General features: G+C 41.8%; 1 protein-coding gene across 1 annotated transcript in view; it reads right to left on the reverse strand.

The window, feature by feature from the left end:
* HEPHL1 (hephaestin like 1) overlaps nt 1-19,740 on the reverse strand; it is a 33,601-nt gene that overhangs the window by 12,268 nt on the left and 1,593 nt on the right. Inside the window, exons 2-10 of the mRNA XM_088522313.1 lie at nt 12,176-12,420; nt 11,171-11,383; nt 9,227-9,406; nt 8,516-8,770; nt 7,572-7,740; nt 6,768-6,907; nt 6,464-6,595; nt 3,469-3,680; nt 1,235-1,385 (exon numbers count right to left, since the gene is read on the reverse strand). Coding sequence (XP_088378439.1) covers nt 1,235-1,385; nt 3,469-3,680; nt 6,464-6,595; nt 6,768-6,907; nt 7,572-7,740; nt 8,516-8,770; nt 9,227-9,406; nt 11,171-11,383; nt 12,176-12,420 — 1,697 coding nt within the window. The remainder of the gene's footprint in view (nt 1-1,234; nt 1,386-3,468; nt 3,681-6,463; nt 6,596-6,767; nt 6,908-7,571; nt 7,741-8,515; nt 8,771-9,226; nt 9,407-11,170; nt 11,384-12,175; nt 12,421-19,740) is intronic.

Consider the following 19,740-nt stretch of genomic DNA (forward strand, 5'->3'; position numbering starts at 1 on the left):
GTATTTCAGGAAATAACCTCCCAGCACATTTGTGACTGAACAAGTCCCAGCACAAATTAAAGGGACATTTGTGAAGCAAAGGTAGCTCTGACTGACCCCAAATTAATGCTTCAGTGCTATTCCTGTAAACTCTGACTGTCTACACTTCTTTTTGGCCAGTAAAATGGGATTTTATACTGACGTAGCTTTTCAAAGTTCTTCACAGACACCAGTTAAGTCTATAAATTAGGTATCTACTTTCATTCTAGAGAAAATATTATCTTGTCATGAGGTCACAAAATGGACCATAAGGAGTCTGAGTTACAATTTCAACTCTGAAGCAGCATTCCTGTGTGATTTTGACATTCGATTTCCACTTTGGTTTCTGTATGAATCTCCTTCCTTCACAACTGAGGCTGAACTCACTAATTCTTGAAAACTTTCTAATTCTTAGAAGCTCTTCATGATCACCGGATAAAAGATACTGGGGCAGAATTAAACTTTGCTGTGGGATAACTCATCATAACATAAGAATACAATAAATAGTCCAGAAAGCCCAATGATGAATTTATAGGAAATGCATTAAAGCAGGTGGAATCACTCCAGGGTGCCCAGTCATGGGAGGTGCTCTATATACTGTGTGTTTCATGCCCTTTGCTTATTATCTGTTGATGACCAACACATATTTTCAATGCTGTCAGGAAAACTAAGGCACAGAGAAGTTAGGTGATTTGCTCAAGTCTGTCATGTCTGAAATAATTATGAGGATGTCTACACAGAAGTGATGCTTTAAAACACTATTGGCCATTTCCCCAGTCTTTGCTCTTCCAGTCCCAGAGACGGTCACTGCTCAAGAGAGACTTGGTAGAACACAGTGGGTGGATCTTCATTAGCTGATTCACTGTAAAGTCCTGCAGCTAAATTTAAATCACCATTGAATGTGAGCTTTCCTGCAGCTAGTGTCTGACTATGGCACTATGCCTGGGTGTCCTGTAGACCCAAGTGTAATATCTCAAAGCTAGACTCTGTCCCTTTTCCCCAGGTATACTTGATAGGTGGATGTGTTGATTTTTAATGGGATTAAGGATTCCATGTGAATTCAAAAGACATCAGAAGTTGACTGTTGTGTCTGCCAGCTTTCTCCTTCACCCTCAAGTGCAATAGAGTCATCTAAGAATGATGATAAAATCAGCTGGCTTGTCTTCCTATGTGATTGCAAGAAAGGTCTTACTGACAGATGCTTGATTTTTCATACCATGCATTTTGTTGGATTCTTTGAAATCTTCATTGTCTTTGTCTACTTTTGAAGGGTCACCAGTAAAGGCTTCAATATTTTTATTCAGATACCAGCTGTCATTCTCATCGAAGATTGAAAAGAGCAGATAAAATTCTCTGTCTATTCCTTTCTGTAGCCAGGAAGAAAAACAAGGCATTAGACATTAAAACCAAAGTGTGTGCAGAAACACTCAAATAAAAAAGGCTTTTTTTAACATAACTTTCCCTCAAACATTACAATAAAAACACAAACTGTTACAGTAGTTGTCAGTCTTATTCTTGTTATGTCCTTATAGAAAAGGAGACTGGCACTCTTCCATTAGCCAAAAGATTAAACCTAGGACAATCATGATTTCATGTCTAAGGATCTTGTGTTCTACTCTGGTTCTTAGAGTAGAGTCTTCTGGTTTGTCTAGCTGCTTTTATTTGTGTTTGTTAATGTGCTTCATAACATTCTTATAGGTGTTTTCATTTCAATCTCTACTGCATAATTTAAAATATAAAATGATACACGGTTCTTCAGTACAATATCAAAGTCACAAATCTGGAATTCTGAAAACATTCAGCTACAGATTTGGACCAATAGTTTTCATCAGACTCTATCTTAAACTTGGATCCAGATCTGAACAACCCAGTGTACAGGCAAAATCAGAATCTGGTGGGAACTTCAAAACTTGTGAGACTTGTCAGGCCTAGACAATTGCTTTGTAAAATATAAGGGAAGGAGGAAAAAGGTGGGAATCATAGAATCACAGAATGCTCAAGGTTGGAAGGGACCTCTAGAGACCATCTAGTCCAACCCTGCTGCACATGCAGGGTCACCTAGAGCACGTGGCACAGGACTGCATCCAAGTGGGTTTTGAAGATCTCCAGAGAAGGAGACTCAACAACCTCTCTGGGCAGCCTGTTCCAGTGCTCTGTAGCCCTCACTGTTAAGAAATTTTTCCTTAAGTTCCTATGGAATTTTTGGTGCTTCAGTCTGTGGCCATTACCTCTAGTTCTGTGGGTGGCCACCAGTGAAAAGAGGCCAGCACCATCCTCCTCACTGCCTCCCTTGAGGTACTTATAGACACTGATCAGATCCCCTCTCAGCCTTCTCTTCTCCAGGCTGAACAGGCCCAGCTCCCTCAGCCTCTCCTCATAGGGCAGATGTTCCAGGCCCCTGATCATCCTTGTAGCCCTGCGCTGGACTCTCTCCAGCAGCTCCACATCCCTCTTATACTGTGGAGCCCAGAACTGGACACAATACTCCAGATGCAGCCACACCAGGGCTGAGTAGAGGGGCAGGATCACCTCCCTCGACCTGCTGGAGACGCTCTTCTTAACGCACCCCAGGATCCCATTGGCCTTCTTGGCCACGAGGGCACACTGCTGCCTCATGGTCAGCTTGTCATCCACCATGACACCCAGGTCTTTCTCTGCAGAGCTGCTCTCTAGAAGGTTGGTCCCCAGCCTGTACTGGTGTCTGGGGTTATTCCTCCCCAGGTGCAGGATCTGGCACTTGGCCTTGTTGAATTGCATGAGGTTTTTCACTGCCCAGTTGTCCAGTCTGTCCAGGTGCCTCTGGGTGGCAGTGCAGCCCTCTGGGGTATCAGCTACTCCTCCCAGTTTGGTATCATCAGCAAACTTGCTGAGGGAGCACTCTGTGCCTTCATCCAGGTCATTGATGAATAAATTGAACAGGACTGGGCCAAGGACTGACCCCTGGGGGACCCCGCTAGCTACAGGCCTCCAACTAGACTCTGCACCGCTGATCACCACCCTCTGAGCTCTGACATCCAGCCAGTTCCTAATCCACCTCACTGTCCACTCATCTATCCCACACTTCTGGAGCTTGCCCAGGAGGACATTGTGAGGGATGGTGTCAAAAGCCCTGGTGAAGTCGAGATAGACGAAATCCACCGCTCTCCCCTCATCTATCCAGCTGGTCATTCCATCATAGAAGGCTATCAGGTTAGTCAAGCAAGATTTCCCCTTGGTGAATCCATGCTGGATCCCATGCTGAAAACCAGGGATGTGGAAGGGGCAACGTTGCCTTCGTTGGGAATGAGTTTTGCCTTCCCCAGGTCACCTTGCACTGTGAAAAATGACATTTCTCATGAGTTTAAACTCTAAAAAAACTTTACTGGGTATGTGGAAAATTGGACCATATGGGAAAAATCCCCAGTCTACCTGCTTGCCATTTGGAACAAGGCAAGTGTCTATTTTGGATACCTGCGTCCCATCAGGGTTCAGTGTGTTTTTCCGACATACTAACAAAGGTCCCACAAGGCCGGAGTTAGTATCCTTGACAGCATCAGTTGCTGAGTAATACAGATAGGTCAGGCATGGTGGGTCACTCTCTGTTGGGCCTCCGTTTTCAGGCACTCTCCATCTGTATGTGAATGTCTCCCCTGGTTTAACATGGGCTCCCGGCTTTGGGTATCCTGCAAGCAGGAAATTGAGAAGTGCAAAGGTTACACAAAGGTTATATTTTTCGATAATATAAGCACATAGCTTGAAGTCAGACCTAGCTGCTGGTTTCTGCTAACAGGTTCCCTCTTCCAGAAAAAGCTGAACCACCATCCCATAGCCTGGGGACTTCTGCTCTAACCCTCAGTGTGAAGCAACATTCCAAGCCCATTCCCAGCAGAATCAGGTTAGCTCCTTCACAGAGGCTGATGCTTGCCAACAAGACATTCAGAGCACCTCCTTGCTCTTCATTACCTCCTTCTAATGCTTGCAGCTTGCCTGCCCTATCATGAGATTCATCTAAGATATAAATACGAGCTCTGACTTTTCATTAAGCATCAACAAAGCAATTACAGTAGCAGGTGAAGCTAGAGCTGGAGCTGGGACTGTTTGGAACTGCAAACCAAATCTGACCCTTATAAATGTTTATTTTTAAATGCACAGCCATGAACAGGAAATGTTCTGGAACAGGAAAACAGGAAAACTATCTGTCATAGTCTCCAAAGGGCAGTTGCTCTTGCTTCTTTTGGAAGCTTATTTTAAAGGATTTAAGTGTTTGCCTGTGTGCCATGCACAGTGGGGAGGTAGCACCATTCATAATTTAGCCACAGTGTTGGTATTCACTGAGGGAAGACTGAAAAAAGTGACTTGAAAGGGAAATTAGGAAAAGCAGTCAGCTCTGCACCCATTGTAGTTCTAAACAATTTGTTTCATCTTTGATATAAGGAAGATCAAACCAGAAGTTTAATTTAAAGCTGAAGCATCCATTGACTGGATTTTCTCAGCCCAATCAGATGTGTCTGTCAGTAGGGATACTGCACTGACCTAATTTTGTGTGTGCTGCTTCAGTTATTACCGAGATCCTGGAATGCCTCAGGGATAATCCTCTTGAAGACTCAGACAGGAGTGAAAATATTATTACATTTAAACACATACTAGGTGCCATAGACCACAATAGCAAAACAGAGAGTTCCTGCAATATTATCCGATGCTACAGAATTCATCCTGCAACAGCACTCGGTAAACAGAGGTTGCTTGAGAGAGAAAAAATAATTGAGAATGGATAAGCACCAAATGCAACATAGAAGAATACATTTTGAGACCATATACGGAAAAAATAAAAGCTGCCCAGTCAGCCTTAGGTATGTTTAGCTAAAGTGTAGCACATGAACAGTTTGTACATAGATAATGTGCAGCCTTTGAAAAATAATGCTCCTTCAGTGTAGAGCTGCAACCGCACTGCATCTATACACACTGGGAGGCAAATACGGAGGAAAACTAAGACATGAGGGCTACAGGGAGAGATGAAGGGGCAGAAGATTATTAGGAAGAGATAGATGTGGTTTCCTCTTCAAAAACCCAGAGGTGTGCAGCTCATGCTGCTGCTGAACTGTAGGATTTGGGTTGATTTTGCTCCACACCAAAGGGTGCAGTGCCAGCAGACACTGTAACTGGGAAGCGTTAAGCAAAAACATGACAAGAGGGTGAGCAGATGGAAACCACATTTCTATCAGGGAACTATATCTGCCTTTAGTAGTGTTTGTGAGTGTATAGTGGATTTCAAGGCTGAACCTAAGCTATCTTGTTTCAAGATACACTGGGGCCTGCTGCCAAATGTGCTCCAATGCAAGGTCAGCAACTGCAGATGTTATAGGATTTGATGAGCCTTCTGTGTTGATTTTAAAAGTTTTTGTTTGTTTGATTAGATGATTAGAGTTTTGCATGTTGATCTAATTCTACTGGAACAGTTCTCAAAGAGGGATTAGGTCCTAGGAGTTTCTTCTGGTAAATTGCAGTGGAAACAAAGCAGTTTAGACAAGTGTTCAGACAGTTCAGGCAACTACTTTCCCCTCAGTGAGCAGTGCTGCAAATGCAGCAAAAGAATTATTTTGGAGACCACAATATTCTCTCTACAGAGACTACAGAGAGTCTGTACAGATTCAGCTCAGCTAACTTTATTCCCCTAAAATTTATGTCACTAACCCAGGTCTAGGCTTCTTCTACATTCAGTGAAGAGAGGCACCACCAGAGAGCAGCTCACTGTCTATTAGGATAGGTGTTCACAATAAACGGGACTTCTCACTGTCTGAAGGGATCGTTTCTTGCCACTGACTACACAATTAGACAGATCCTAGATGACAAAGACCCCTTCCTGTGCCCAGTATAGGAGGAAGCATTCAGTAAATGCTCCGTTTCAACACCCATATATTTACAAGGATTATTAAGAATTGTTGCTGCTTCAGACCCCAGGCTGTTCATATCAAAGACGCTTCCCATGCTGCAGATCCTGACAGCGAAGGAAGGGGAATGCAAAGCTGGACTCCAGAGCAGGACATGAAGCAGCCCAGATCATATAGCTCTTCTCAAAGACTCATCAGGGACACGGTGCTAGAGCCCAGGCTCCTCTATTTTGGAGCATGCCCCAGGCAGCTCCATTAAGCGCAATTGAATGAATTTGTTTATAACTAATACAAGTAGGATTTGGTTTCTGCTGTTTATTCATCATTAACAGATAGACACCAGCTAGTTTCAGATGCCTTGTCTGGTATACACCCAAGGGAAAGAATCACCACAGGAACAGATTAGGGGAAGGCGCAGCCCTGCAGGCTGTGACATAAGAGCTAGATATAAACTAACCAAATGATCTCTCCTGTGCCTTAAAATCCATGGACAGGACAAAAGTTGCAGAGCGACAGAAGAAGAGCCTCAGACCCATGTCTTATGGATGCAACAATGCAATAGTAGTTTTAAAACTCACCATCTAAGTATGGAGCACCTTCTGACAGCTTGCTATAGCTCACACCGTGGGCCATAATGCTATAGCTCCTCTTAGCTTTGTTAGCAAAGGTAACCAGCACTGTATCTCCCACTTCAGCTTTTATAACAGGACCTGCAGAAATGAGAGTAAAGGAGCGTATCAGAAGAACTGCCAGCTACCATGTTTTCATCTAAAGAAGAGAGGGCTGATCAGCAGCTGTATGCCCAGAATTCCTCTCTGGATCCAAGTGGACTTCTTCATTCAAACTTGATTGAGTAACACGATGGGTAAGTATTTACTATACCAAGTATTCCCAGGTGTTTCAGTTCCTCTGACCGCCTCTTCCTTTTTCGGAACGTTGCATCAGTATATTCCACATATTGAACTTTCCAGTATTGCCCTCCTATTCTGTCAGTTCCTTGGGTAAAATATATTGCAGATTCACTGTGAAGTTGGAAAATCAGACAGGTTAAACAACTGGAGGTGAAAGCAGAACCTTTCCTTTGGAATAAAGTTATTCCAGCCATGGGACAAATGATCCTCAGATTATTAGTTTTCATATGATTTTCCAGCAAGCCAAGGGAGATACTACTGATCTGTACTTCCGTTAGAAATTAGTTAACTTATTTGTGTTCATTGTGCATTAGACTTCCTTACATTTGACTCCAATTTAATTATGGCAAGACCTATGTCATTATATTTACACTATGGATCTCTCTCATCCTCTTTGGTTTTTTTTCCTAGCATATAACATAATAAAGTTTATTATCATGAAAAAGAGATTACCACTATGGTTTCTCTGAGATACTGATTGAAAGTGGAAGAGCTGCCTAGGCCATCTAGACTTACTGGGATTCATTCGGTCGATCTTTGTGTACCTCATCAGGGTTCACTTTCCCCATGCAGTTAGAGGAGCAAGATAAGCGCTTCCAGAAGGCAGACTGGAACATCTCACAAATCTAACTTCTCAACAAGGTTGTTCAAAAACATTCCTACCCTTTCAATTAAAATTAATAGTAGTGTAGGACCTAGCCCTGATGACTCACTGTAAAAGTCTCTCCCAGACACCTGAAATTAAAACACAACACGAAAGGACAAGAAGGCTTACCTGCCAGTGGCATTTAAACCCTGCCCAGTGAATTTATCATAACCGTCAGGTCCATAATTCCAGAGCACTTCTTCAGCAGCAATATAGTATAGTCTTTTGTGACTGAGTGGTGTAGGCCGAGAGAAGTTTTTCTGGCAGAACTGAACATCATACAATGCCTCCATGCCACCTGAGAGGAGAAAGAGTCTGGAGACAGCTCTTGTGCCAGCAGAGTCAACAGTCTCACCAATACAAATGTACATTTGGAAGTCTCTAGACAGGAGCTGTGTGGACTGGAAATTTCTACTTTTATAGACTCCCTATGCCTTCTCTAGGCCAGACCCTATCACTCTACCTTTGCACCCACAAGTGAATCCCACTGAAATCCATGATCAAGCTTTTAAAAGTATTTTTTTTTCCCAATCAGTGACTGGTTCTAATTATACAACAGCTAGTATCATAACACTTGGATTATAGTATGTGCTTTGCATCTCCCACACCAAATAGCTATCACAGCGTCATTTTCAAGTTTGTTCATGCAATTGTCTCCTACCAACCCTCAGGGAAAAATGCCAATTTTTGTCAGATTTCTCTAAAATCTGTCAGGATTTTTCTCTGATTATCTCTTTCTATATCAGAGAGTGAATATGAAGGCTCTTCTTACCACTCATTAAAGTCTCCAGTTTACGTAGAAAGTGCACTGTCAGCATTGGATTTAGCAAGCTTTTCTCATATGCATTGCCTCTATTTATGATTAAGTCATTTGTAGTAGCTGAGGATTTATATAATACCGTATATGTATAACTTTCATGGATGGCTAAATTCATACTCATATGTACAAGTAGACAGAAAAAAAGCTCCAAGTCCTGCTCCCCCTGGAAGCTGTACTCTCAATTTTCTTTTCCTAGCATAAGGCAAGCTGAGTGTTGTATCTGAGATGATCAGGGAGATCTCTAGCACTGTACCTCGTAAATGTTCATTGACCTGACAAGTTATCAGCCACCTCCCAGCATTTCCAGGAGTCATCTCCGCCGTGATGAATGTTGCTGGAAACAGCCCGACGACATCTGCCCTCTGGCCTCTGTTGGTGAATGTGTGGCCATAGAAGTACGCAGCGTGGATATCTATCTCGCTTCCCATTCCAAACAGGTGCCAGGACATGGGATCGTTGGCACACATCTCCAAGCCAGGGAGATTGCCATAGATATATCCATTAATAGCTAAAAACAAAAGTATGAGATTTCATGAGGGATGGAAGACAAGTGTCTCTGACCCCCTTTCTAAGGATGATGCATTGCAGACCCTGAAGCATCTGAATGTCTGCTCTGAGTCCACAGCTGGGTTACTTGCTCACAGACTTCTTGACAGAGAACAACAATTTTGAAACGATTTTAGATTTGAAAACTATGATATCAGCCAAGTGAGTCTAGTTGGCTCTCTCTTCATCACCTTGCACACATGCCAATGTATCAGGACACTGGGAGAACAAGAGTCATACTTCGAAAAATGTTTTGTCTTCTAGATGTCATGCGGCCTATCAGCATGGCAATTTAACCTCCAGACCTGTTTCATGATGAGAAAGGATAGCTATCAGAGAAGACAAAAGGTCCTACTGAAGTGAAAACAGACAGGTCACTCCTAGATATTGCTACTATATGCTCAAAAGTCCTGCTCACCATGCATTCGGTTGCTGGTCTGGAAACCTTCATCCTCTTTGTCCACTGTGGTTGGTTCTAAACAGAAGGTGTTTATATTCTGATCAAGATACCAACTGAAGTTTTCATCTACAATGCTAAACATCAGGGCAAAAGCGTTAGCAGCACCAGTCCTTTCTATTGAGGTGTCATCTGCAGTTCCTAAATTGTAAACAAAAAGCAAAGTGCTAGGAAAAAATCTTGGAGAGATTTGAATTTAAAAATGACAATAACTTTGGAGCGCATGGGGACATACAGTGCTCTACCCTTGATGTAAAGGGCAGGATGCATCTCAGCTAATTTCACTCTTCTGAGACAGTTTCATCCCCCTCTACAGCCTTTAAACACGTAGGTGCATCTGGAAGTTGATATTTTACAATCACTTTTTCTGGACATAAGTACAAGTAGTGACCAAAAGCTGCTGTTTCATTTTCCTCATCCTCATCCCAGTCCTGACCTTCATTCAGTGTTATCAACTTTGTGTCCACTCAGTGAACCAGGTCACGAACCTGGTCCAGCTGGAAACCAGTGATAATTTTTAACTAGGGATTAAGGATAGGCAAGTTGTAGCCTGTAGTTCTGTTGCATGGAAGTTGCTGTAGAAGCAGGCAAGAGGCAAATGGTCTTCTGTACGCACCACTCTCCATGAACTAATGAGGGAGCTTCGGGGATCATCTTGGCATAGACAGTTTCTAAAAGGTCAAGCACAGGATGAATCTCACCTATTTACGCTAAGTTCAGTATCATTATTTGAATAATCATTTGTGAATAACATGAGAACTTAGGAGTGGTTATACTGGGTAATCTATTATTAAACTCTGACAGATTTCTAATTCATCTAATTACCTGACCTACCTCTGAACCTTGAAAACTGTTGCATCCCCCTAGCTTATAAAAAGGAGTCCCGAAGCCTGACCATCAGCTCTGTGAATAGTCAGGCACCACCTTCCAGGCAGAGAAAGAGCAAATCATCATGCAGAACCAGAACTCAAATTCAAGACTGAACTTGCAGATAATCTGTCCTTTCAGGCTAGGATTGTTTTTAATATGCTTTTCTCTAGTTTTGCTTATTGTCCCATAGTTATCAGCTCAGTTTCACATATTCGGGTGGTTTTGCAGATTTCAAAGGCTCCCTGGGCGAAATAAGTCGGAGAGATTTTAATTATCTGAGTTAAGTTAGAGATCAGGGCCATCCTTTCCACAATGAAGTCTTTCTCTTCTTCTGAACATATGAAAACTAACCCAGGTATATGTTCTGAGTATAAAATTAGGGTTGAAGGAAGGGCTGGAAACAGGTGGTCAAAGAATTACTTGTACTCTAGGTGGAGAAGGGACGACGGCTTAGCTGACAAGAGAGGAGAAGGCTGGTATGTGATTCCTGACCATTTCTGCATAAAATTAGCAGACTATAATGAATATGAGACAGGCAGTCACCTCAGGTGTTCAGAGCACATTCCTGTATAATAATCATGTTATTGGAAGATACAAATATATAATCCACGTAGGAAAAAATAACAAAGAACACTGGGCTTTCAAGTATCTAAATACCAATACCAAAATAACCCTCCCAGCCATAATTTCATTTCCTGGGCAATGAGTCTTTCGACTGTCTTGAAACGATGCCAGTTCTGGAACATTTATTCTGGTCTGGGTCATGACCAGCAGACTGCAGAACATGCTGCAGTTCTTCCATGAGCTGAGACAAATCTCTTGTGAAGCCAAAGGGGAGCAGGAAGGGACTCGTCCCAGAGCTACAATACCTACCCTGGGATGCTCCTGGAATGGCCCAGCTATTCCTTGCCCCTTTTTATGGGCTATGTAGGGATAGATTCTAGACCATCAGGCTTATACCTGTAAGCAAAAATGACTGTTAAGATGCCAAGCTTGGCAGAGGGGCTTGCTTTGTCAATGGTTCCAGCTCAGTACCTTTTTTACAAACCAGCAGTGGCCCAATTAAACCAGATGCAATATCTCTTGGTGTGTCAATGTGAGAATGGTAAATCCAAGTCAAGCAGTTGGGGTCTGACAAAGTTGGGGAATAATCTTTCCTTACTGGCCATGTGTACGTGTAGTTTCCACCAGGAACAACAAAATCATCCTCTTTGCTTTTACCACCGGTTCCATCTGGGTAAAGTGCTCCTAAAGCATTAAGCAAAAAGAATAAACTCCCTTTTAACCTCCTTTATCAGAAAAACTGCTTTCTCTAAATAAATATGTAACTTCTGTTTTATTATCACTTTCAAAAATAATAGCAACAGCCACAAACACACAATCACTAAGAAATTGCAAAAAAAAAAAAAAAGAATGTATGAGGAAACTAATAGCATTGAGAATTAAAAACATCATATATCAGTAGGCAATGGCTTTGAAAACACATCTAAAAGGCCCTAGTTTTTCCTTGGCTCTTTACTTGCATCAGGCAATCATTTGCATATTTTGTCAGCTAACATTCTATATCTTCATGGAAAATTGATAGGAGTAATGAAGGTAAACAAAACACATAATACCTTAATTGAAATACACATGCATAGTTCTTGGATTCGAAAATTAAATCATGCATGTTATAGCCCTGTCAAGAGGAAGCCATTTGCTTACAAGAACTTTATGCATGCAGATAGGCTAGAGGTGGGAAGAAGGTACTTCTGTGACTAAATTCAGTAGAAGAATTCAGGATAAAAACTCATCTAACCTGTTTTGGTTTCAGATCTGTTCCAGGCATCTAAGGATTCTGGCAAAAAGTTTTAAGAGGTGAGGCTGTTCCTCTTTTTAGTCACCAGCTGCTATTGCCAATGAGTTTATGAGGCAGTGATCCAAAGTTAATGGCCATAGTAACAAATTATTAACCAACTTTTAGTCATGATAGTTACTACGTAAAGGGGAAAGGAGAAGGGAAAAAAATAAAGGAAATTAAAAAGGCAAAACATCTTTTACCTTCCGAGTCCTTGTCATAGAAGACCCCATGTGGATGCACAGAATATGGTCGGGAAGCGAAGTTCTTTAAATGGATGATAAAGACATCCTCTTCTTCAGCCTTCAGCACAGGCCCCAGAAAACCCAGCCAGGCTGCTTTGGGGATCTCCTGGGTGTAAGTGTCATCTGTGAATTGTCTAAAAATAGCCTTTTTGTACACACGCCCTATCCGGTTGGCTCCTCTTGTTGCATATACACTTGCAAACCTAGTGTTAGGAAGGGAAAATAATTTAAAGACAAAAAGCTCCTTTTGGAGATATTAAAAGACGTGCAGTTCAGATAAAAGGCTTGCTAAAGATCAAGGCTTGCCTTGATAAAAGGCTCATGTAAGCCTGAGATATATCATCTAGCTGACGGAATAAAGGCTGAGGAATCAACCTGGACAACACTAACAGGTTACAAGAAAATTTTGGTGCTCTAATAGTTACTCTACTAGGACGTCTGGTCATTAGCACAGTTAATATAAGTCTTCACTTGAGGAGCAGCTTCTCAGGCATTTCTGTAGAGTTTTAGTACCTTCTCCCTCTTTGGCATGACTGAAACCTCACATATAAATCTATGATTGTTCAGAAGGAAAATAGAGCTAAACTAATTCAAGGATTAATTCTAAAACAACAACAGCAACTATAATCATCTAGATATTCTAAAAACAAACAAACGAACAAACAAACCCCATAGAATATTTTTTTGCCTGAAATGCATAACTTCCACATGCTAGAGCCTATGCTTTATAGCCACTTCAAGGGATGGAGAAGCCAGCATACGGTCAGTGGTTAACATATTATAGCTATTAAATATCTGCTTCATTAGAATCCTGAACTTTATTTGTAACCTAAACCAAACCACTGGTTTCCATTATGCCCTTTCTTTCTTAGATCAAAGAGGACACATACCATCAAAACCTTCTTTTCCATGCAGGCACTTGCATACTGTGATTAAATTGTCTCCTACCATTCTCTTGGACAAATCAAGTACACTGAGATTCTTTATTCCACAAATCTTTCCTGAAGCTCTTTTCTGAATGTTTTCCAGTATTTCAATATCTCTTTTAAAGTCTGAACACAAGAACTTCACACAATACTCAAGTAATACTCCAGCTAGAGATGCTTTCAGTCGATATTCCTTTGCTTATACAGCTAGGAATTAGGTTTGCCATTTTATCTAAAACATCATATTGGCAACCCACATTCAGTCTACCTCCCCTTAAGTCTTCTTTACCTCTCTCTAGCATGTCTTTTAAGTGACATACACACATTTCAAGTCTATGTTTTTCACACGGTGTTCAAATTACCCCTCTTTACCACACAAGAAAGCGTAAACTGTGCGACCAATTTAGTCTAATTCAATGCTCCATGAGTTTTTGCATCCCCTGAAGATTGTTTGAACTTTTATATTTTCCAACAAACTCATTAAAAATGTGCTAAGTACTCATGAGGTATCATTTGCAGTAATATGACAATTTCCTATTTATTGTAGATTTTTGTAAGTGACTGTTTTATCCCATTTTTCTTTCGCTGCTTTTTTACAGCTTTGGTGAACATTGGGTGAAATATGACTTAAAAAGTGCAGCTGTATGCTATATTTTTTTTGACATAAGATCTGCAGCTTAGTCCCCTGGCAAGCCATCCCTGTCTGACACTATTATACACAGTATCTCCACCATTTAAACTAAATCCTCAAACTGATCCAAATTTAAAAGCTTCCAGAAAGAATATTTTTTCCATTTGAAAGTTATGGTTCAAGACATAGACAACCAAGAGCTATTTTGGCACAGAGAAGGCATCACCAAGGATACCACAGTGGCAGAAACACTCTGCTAGGACAGAGTGCAAGGGATAGAGGTTTCTCCATCCTACCACACACACATAAAAGAACATATATCAGATAGACCCCGAAAGCCTGATTAAGGATCAAGGGCCAAGAAGTGTGGATTTTCAGTGAATTAGCTGCTTCACGGTATTTGTCAATGTGCACAGCATGGCCTAGCAAGTTACCCCGCGCTCACTCAAAGGTAGGAGATATCTTCATTGCCTGAGGGGAAGAGATAGCACTAGGAAGTTACCACATCGCAGTAAGGGATAGCAGTAACGCAATGCAAATGCACACACATCCTTACCTCACGGCAGTGTATTTATATGCCCATGCCGTAATTCAAATGATAAGTTAATGTTAAAAATTATTTGAAATAATTTTTCTCTAGAAAAGAATTCAAATGGAAAAAAAACAGATTTTTTTTAGACAAAATCTTTTCTTTTTCATAAGCTATCAAATATATGAGACGAGTTTCTGCAATGCTGCTATGTTTTCTACCTGATGACAATCCCTCTCTCCCCTGGCTCTCTGCCAGATAACATGTGTGTGCTTTTTTCTTAACCTCAGAGCCCTGGGATATGTTGTCTTTTCTCCAGAAGAAGTGTGCCCTGGGAAAATGAACACCTTTTGAGTTGCTTTGGTGAAATGTTTGACATGAACATAGAGCAGGAATCCCAAAATCCAATTAGGTACCAGGTTCAAGAACATATTCTGAAAACTTTTGAGGTTTAAGTACCAGAGCCTTTCTGGTGCCTGAAGCTGTCTACAGATCTTGTTCAGTAGCATCTCTAGGACCTGTGCCAACCTTCCACTTAAAAGCATTTACGAGCCGGGGAAAGAAGTTCTTTCTGGAGTCAGCTTTCTGAAAGGAGCCCTACTCAAATTCTCCATGCACTCAAACTGCAGTGACTTCACAGTGGCGATGCCTGCTGCCAATGCAAGAGCTATGGTCAGTTGAAACACTGGGGTGGCTCTTCTGCTCTGGGCACCAAGAGCAATGGAGCCAGCAAAGGGTTTACAGTAATTTGCAGCCTTCATTAATTAAGGTTTTCATTTAATTGCGCTAAAAAAAAAAAAAAGAAAAAAGAAAAAAGAAAAGAAATTAGCATCATAATCTAAACACTGTGTTAAAGATTCAGGCTCATTTGTATCTCCATTTCCTGTACTTTTAGAGACTCACAATCTCTAAAGGATGGAAGCATTTCCTACTGCAGGTGCTCAAGTTTTGGGAGTTTTTTGGAGCACAGAAATTACAAATTCATTTTACCTGCTTGCTGGAAAGGTTCAGAATCCAGTTCTTCTACCTATGCACACATACACACTTGACCATATCCCTATGGTTGCCCTCAACATACAAGGAGAGAGCACATTAATTATCTGAAGTTCCAGTCTAGGCCTCTAATTTTCCACGCCTCATACAGGAGGACCTCCACGTGCCCACCTCAGGTTTGTGAGCAGCTAGTAGCTCTGTGCCTCTTATATGTGCTGTGGTACTGCACATACAGTGCTTGAGACCCTCTGCAGGATGACTGACTGCTCTAGAATTGGCAGAAGCAGCCACAGAAATCTCATGCAAAGGATGGATCTCCTTTACACCCCTAAAATGGACCACTTGGCATGGTCGCCTGGCCAAACTGTTGGTGTTCTCTGCTGCTCCCTTTGTGGGACATAGAGGTTTTCTCTCCTTCAGCTGTTTCAGCAAGAGCCTCTTTTCAGCGCTCTGTGAAATCTCCACTGTCTGCGTCATCTACACCAGAGCATCTTCAAGGCTGTGGTTCCTTGCCATCCTTGCCATCCATCTCTAGGATCCCTTGGAGGTTGAAGTTGCTTTCATTACCTCTCTTTGACATCAGTGGTCAGGCAGACCTCTACCTATCTTCTTCTGGTGGCATCTTCTTCCTCGGGTAACATTCCACATTCTCAGTCACTAAGTTAAACATCCCCTTCAGCTGCATTTCCTGCTTTGTTCCTTCCCTCTGACTTTAAACATTACTGCAGCAGTTGCTGCTGCTCCAAATGCTATAAAGGTTAAAAATGTCTACTTCTATGAATCTGCCTTTGCCTCTTTCTTCCAACTGTCACCCCCTGCCAAAATGTCTCATATCTCTCATTATTCCCTGGTCACAAGGCAATAATCTTTCTCCCTGCTTCCTCATGCTTTCCTGCTCACTTCAAATAATTTTATCCTCCTGCAGGCATTGCAGTATTGCTGCCTGGATCTCTTCCATGTTTCTGGTCTTGTGGAGATGTAAGAGCCGTCCTTCCAAATCTTCCCTCTGATCCTCCAGCCCAGTTATCATCCTGCACTTTGTGTGCAGAAAGTCTTGAGGATCAGCCATTCCCTCTCCTTGTAATGGGAATTTTCCATCCCCTGGAATTGTACTTGTGCGAATGTCCTAGTTTCCCTCAGAAATCCTTCAGTTGTACTGAGTCATTCCTTAGTCTCCAAGCAGGTCTGTCTTAAGGTTACATGTAGAAATAAGCCTGTTTGTGAATCATGACATAAAAAAATATTGTTCAGATTGGGAAATCCATGCAAATCCTTTTCTTATTTCTGGATCTGATTTTATTTTCCCAGTTGACAATTTCCAGCAGTTTTTATGCTCTAAAAAAGAACTGCTATGCACCATGAGTGGGACTGGAGGGTACGTTTTTTTAGAGGGAAATGAGCTCTAACTCCCTAAAGACAGTATTAGTTAGCATTAATATAATTACAGTCAACTATCTTCCTGCAATGATGAGCACTACGGTTCCTCCAAACTAGAAGAAGAGTGAAACAAGAGTGTCAGGTAGATTTAATTTCAATGAATGCAAGACTCGACTTGCAGATAATCTGACATCTCAGGGTAGGACTGTGAGTTAAGTGTAGTTTATACATCTATTTCTTTTATCACAAAGGATTTTTTTAAGGCTTTTACTTTATTTATGTTACCTTTAATCTTAAGAAATAGTGTTAGAACCAATAGATGTTGTTAGGTTTTTCATAAAGTGCTCACGTGTACTATATTACAGAGTATTTTAAGAAAGGAGGAGATGGCTACACATTATGCAGGGCAAAACAAACAGTTCCACGGTGCATTGGAGCCAAATCCTTCCTTGATCAGACTTCAAAACTTGAGCTTGTTTGCCACTGTCATCACTGCTGAGAAATCAGCACTTCCAACTACTAGATGTGGACTCTTCAATTTTCTCCAGAAGTTATCATGCCTGATACCTACAGCAAAAGGGGCAAGCAGTAGACTTCTTTCTTTGCTGTTGTCCAGTTAATGTCCCATAGATTCTTTTTCCTCTCAAAGTTCTCCCATTTTCTTGTAGCAAGAGGCTATAGGCTGCCTATCTTAGTCCCTGGGTCAGGTAACCTGTTCAGAAGTGATCCTTAGCCAGCTGATAGCTGCTGTGCTATAGCCCATGTAGTGGCTGAGAGATTGCTGGGTAAAGGTAGACCAGGTAGCCAATTCCGATTTATAGATCTCCTGAGCATAAAGCATCAAACAACAAGGGACGTTGCACGTTTTCAAAAGGCATATTTTAGTCCATTCCTGACCCACACTGGCAACAGGAGAGGTCAACCAAACCTGTAACACCTTAGAGAAAACTCTGATGCTGGTTAATTGTGTCTATATTGGTTTCTCTCCTAGAATAAACCTCTGTGTTGACTGAAGTCAACAATAAAATGCCCCTCAAGCTTTGTTAGGGCCAGGATTTTGCCTTGACTGAACTTTTGACATTGTCCCTTCTCAAAGTGATCTCCTCTGATGATGCAGTTGGGTCATTTGGCCACATAATGACTCAGCTATTAGTTTACCACCTATGACGACAGTTTCACTGTCATCTACCTGGGGTGGGATCTCCTTGTAGGCAAATTGCACAAATGGTAACAAATCACCCATTACTGCTGTTAGGTTGAAGACTTGGCCCAGGGAAATGTAGCAATGATGGTATAAAGAGAAGGGATGAGATTTCTCATTAGGTAAAACCTAAAACATCTTCCACAAGCAGCGCAAGACTTAAGTGCCCGTTGTATAAACTAGCACCAAGTTAATTTACAGGGATAATGAACCAAACTCTATTTCTGAGGGCTGAGCCACAATGGGGAGAGAAAGAGTTATATACATCAAACCAGAACACCTACATACATATGTATTTTTTGAAAGGTCCTTGCCTATGTAGACATTAAAGGGAGCAATGTCTGATCTCACCCTCCTCCTGAAGCTGTCGGGGTGATAGTCATCTTCTGCACACAAAATTTCACTGGAATCTGCAGCATATCCAGCAGCACTGACGGTGCCTCGCACCCTGCATGTCCAAACCATGATAGTTTAACCATGTCAGCTCTTTCATCAGCTATATCAGACAGACAGGGGTGCTGGGCACTTTCCCAGCTCATCTATATTCAGTGACCATGATTCAGCTCTTTCTGCAGCTACCCAAGTCTTGTGTATTTCAGAGAGTCTCTGAGCTTGATATTTGAAGGAGGAAATGGCAGTGAAGTGTCTTGGCCTTACCCATAGCAGTTTGAGTGATGAGAATTAGTGGAACAGCTTGAGGCTTCAACTAGGCAGGCCTCATGGCAGAGGCAAACAGCCTCATGAGATTTGCCCTGTGCAAACAGCATGCTGGCCCTTGAGTGCTAGAGCATAATAGAGTACAAGTCATAATAAAAATTAGCATCCAAGGCGGATAGCTACGTTAACCTGGTGCTACTTCTGGGTTAATCAGCTCTGATGAGAGGCAGCCCTTTCAGATCACACCCAGGGAGGTGCTGATGCAGCTCTCAGGCTGCTGGTTCTGGAGCCAGCTCACTCAGCACTGGCACCGCGGGATGTGAGCACGGGCTGAGCCTGGTGACATAACCAGGTCTCCCCATTTCCAGCCCCATGTCTCAGCTACCAGAGTCTCTCTTCTATAAAGCAACCTCATCACTGGTAAACTCTAAAGACTTTGGAAGATGCTATCACCACTGGCAAAATAACGTTGAAACACATCTCTTAAATCTCATTGTCTGATCCAGGTAATGTGACACTTTCCATTACATAACTGTTAATTCAGCATTTTTATTGAGTAGCTAAAAATAAGTGGTTTTGATTATATCTCTTTGGGCTAGCTGGAATCAAAGGGATGTGTATGCAGCAACGCTTTAAAGATAATCATTTTGTCTGCAACCTTTTTATCTGCAGTTCCCTATCAATAAAGCTGGGATAGTGCTCATCAAATGGATGTTCTGAGGGTGCATCACAAGGTGAGAAGTGCTAGGCTCAGCAAGCCTGAGCACTGGTTCTTGTAGTACATAGCTGGCTTAAGAAGTATCTTGCTTCTATCTAAGGACTGATCTTAAACTTCACAGGACTATGTTTTGCTTAATACCCACAGGAACAGATTTATTAGCTGAAAAGACAATCATTAGTATTCAGTTTTAAATTTACATTAGGGATTACTCTAAAGAGTTAAACTTCCAAAAAAGCTATTATCATTTCCCTGTTTTACCTGTGCAGACATTACAGAGCATAGCAGTTTTATTCTGGCTTAATTTAAAGCAGCTGGGGAATGGGCTAAGCTATTTACAGGTATCACTTTCTTGTTTTGCAGTCTCCTCAGAACAGTTCCCTAGATTTGAAGCTGCCTTAAAAGACAGATAATATTTCCTCTTTGACTAAAGCCTTTGGAACTAACATTCTGTAACTATTACCCTGCATCAGTGGCTGAAGGCAGAAGCT

The sequence above is a fragment of the Tinamus guttatus genome, unplaced genomic scaffold (genome assembly GCF_059628265.1).
Source record: "Tinamus guttatus ecotype Peru unplaced genomic scaffold, ASM5962826v1 Tinamus_guttatus_pri_ptg000150l, whole genome shotgun sequence".
Classification (NCBI taxonomy): domain Eukaryota; kingdom Metazoa; phylum Chordata; class Aves; order Tinamiformes; family Tinamidae; genus Tinamus; species Tinamus guttatus.